We start from the raw sequence: 2,673 nt of genomic DNA, 5'->3' as shown, positions 1-2,673 counted from the left end.
GGAGCGTACAATCTCGTTAGGATCAAGGAGGGCCACGAATGGAAAACAGCATTTAACACCAGGAGCGGGCATTATGAGTATCTTGTAATGCCCTTTGGCCTATGTAATGCTCCTGCTGTTTTCCAGGAATTTATTAATGATGTCCTACGAGATATGTTGCAACAGTGTGTTGTGGTATACTTGGACTACATCCTCATACACTCACCCACACTTGAGGCTCATCGTTCTGATGTTAAACAGGTTCTTCAGAGACTACATGAGAACGGCCTGTTTTGTAAACTCGAGAAATGTGAGTTCCATCAGACTAAAGTAACCTTCCTAGGTTATGTTATCTCCGTTGCAGGGTTCTCCATGGATCCTAACAAGTTATCTGCAGTTCTGCAGTGATCACAGACATGACCCGTAAAGAGAATGATCCACTCCATTGGTCACCTACTGCAATTAAGGCCTTTGATAGTCTTAAGACTGCCTTTGCTGCCGCTCCAGTTCTGGCTCATCCTTACCCTGTCCTGCCTTTCGTTTTTGAGGCCGATTCGTCTGAGACTGGAGTAGGTGCCCTCTTGTCTCAACGTCCTACGCTTGATGGTTCCTTGCATCCGTGTGGTTTCTTCTCTAAGAAATTGTCTCCAGCGGAGTGCAATTATGAAATTGGTGACAGGGAATTACTGGCCATAATTTTGGCACTCAAGGAATGGAGGCATTTTCTCGAGGGTACTAGCGTGCCAGTGCTCATTCTTACTGACCAAAAGAATTTAACTTATCTATCTGAAGCAAAACCAGATGGGCGCTATTTTTGTCTCGGTTTAATTATGTGGTCTCCTACCTGCCTGGTAGTAAGAATGTTAGGGCTGATGCCCTCTCTCGTCAATTTTCCCCTCTGTCCAAGGAGGAGTCTGTACCTACTCCAGTTATACCTCCTGACCATATTTTGGCTACCATACGTACTAATTTTTTATTTTTTTTTGCATTAGATTTTTTATTATGCATTTGTGAATTATGAAATTCTACAATATTTAATGGTCCTGTAAATTAATTTCATAATATAGATTCCCCCATAGCAAATGTTCTGCTTTTTTTTAAAGTTGCTTTAGTACTACAAAAATGTATAGCCTAGTTAACTACATTTATGTGTATATATCTAGATTTAACATAGCACACATCCATTTTTTTCCACTTTTCCCATTACAACCAAAATCAAACTTATTACAAGGATTTATTGACTTCCTAGGGCAAAGGTTTTACAAAAGTTGAATAGGTACATTATGGTGTAGACCTCTGCACTTACAATAAACTGTACCAAGGCAAAAGCAGTTACCAAGTATCAGTCATAAAGGGCTGTTTGGATAATATTTATATAAAAATAGACTAAACTAGAGTTATGCGGCTTCTTCATCTTCTATCTTTGGAGCCAAATAATATTTGATATGTCCCATATCTGCAATTTTGTATTCCACAACAAGTGGTATATCTGCAGACATGCTGGGAGTTACTGTTGGGGACAACGGTGTAGCTTTTGTGAAGAAATTCAAATATCTAAGTGCAAACGTAAGCTGGACTGGTTCATTCATTTCTATGGTCACAGCTTCCTCCTCCTTATCAACATTTGAGGTCTGTGACAACTTCACATTTCCAGTCCCCAGTTCGCCACTTGCAGAAAACTTGACTCCATCTTTTGCACAGGATATTACAACAGCATCTCCAATCTGACTGAGGTCCCGGCAGATACGTGCAAACTCACCAGAAGGCATCTTTATAACACAGCTATATTCCTGCTCTGGAATGCCCAACTGTTCTACATCAAGATCCATCAACTTCATCTCGTAGTCTGAAACCTTCTCTTGATTTGAAGATTCAAACACCATTGTTACTGTATCAGCATCATCTTCTGCCCTTAGAGTAATTATGTCCTCACTGCCCGCACACTTCAAGATTTTTGACATGCTGCTCATCTTGACGCCAATTGACTGGTTGCGATCACAGCGGTAAGTGTCAAACCCATCCGAACGGAGGGTCAGCTGGACCAGTGAGACGTGGGAAGAATCCATGCTCTGCAGGCTGATGCCACTAGACGTGATGTCCCAACAGGCTTCATCGATTAAGTCTTTCAAGGCCTCCAATACCTTTTTGAGGATGGAGCCTTGTACTAAGCGTGCCTCGAACATGTTTGTGATGGCGGGCTGTGTTAGGGTATATAAGGCGGGCTATAAATATTATATGATGGGCCACTTATTCAATGGCTTCCCGCCGCCACCAGCTCAGTTCCCTTATCTCCCAGCTACACCAAGCCGATGAAACAGGCGCCAAGTGAGTCCATACGTACTAATTTGACTTCTCCCTTGGGGGAGGAGATCCTGGCTGCACAAACCAATGCACCTCCTGAGAAACCTAGTGGTAAGTATTTTGTTCCTGAGAATCTTCAAACTAAACTTTTGCACACTTAACACTATCCTAAAACCGCAGGTCACCCAGGCAAGAATCAAATGATTTGGTCTGCCACTCGACAATTCTGGTGGCCAGGTCTTCGTTCTGATGTTTCTGCGTATGTTGCCTCCTGCTCAGTTTGTGCACAGAATAAGACTCCTCGACGTATTCCTGTGGGTCTTCTTCAACCTATTGCTAATGGTGAGCATCCTTGGACACATCTTTCCATGGACTTAATTGTCGAGCTCCCTG

The 2,673-nt window shown here is 42.6% G+C and overlaps 1 protein-coding gene across 1 annotated transcript; it reads right to left on the bottom strand.

The window, feature by feature from the left end:
- Positions 1–1,256: 1,256 nt before the first annotated feature.
- On the bottom strand, positions 1,257–2,293 carry LOC128635809 (proliferating cell nuclear antigen). The gene has a single exon (XM_053688918.1). The coding sequence runs from the start codon at positions 2,160–2,162 to the stop codon at positions 1,377–1,379; it is 786 nt and encodes a 261-aa protein (XP_053544893.1). The 5' UTR covers positions 2,163–2,293; the 3' UTR covers positions 1,257–1,376.
- Between the last annotated feature and the right edge of the window lie 380 nt (positions 2,294–2,673).

The sequence above is a fragment of the Bombina bombina genome, chromosome 7, assembly GCF_027579735.1.
Source record: "Bombina bombina isolate aBomBom1 chromosome 7, aBomBom1.pri, whole genome shotgun sequence".
Classification (NCBI taxonomy): domain Eukaryota; kingdom Metazoa; phylum Chordata; class Amphibia; order Anura; family Bombinatoridae; genus Bombina; species Bombina bombina.
The sequence above is the reverse complement of the archived record's forward strand: the minus strand, read 5'-3'. Positions and strand labels throughout refer to the sequence as shown.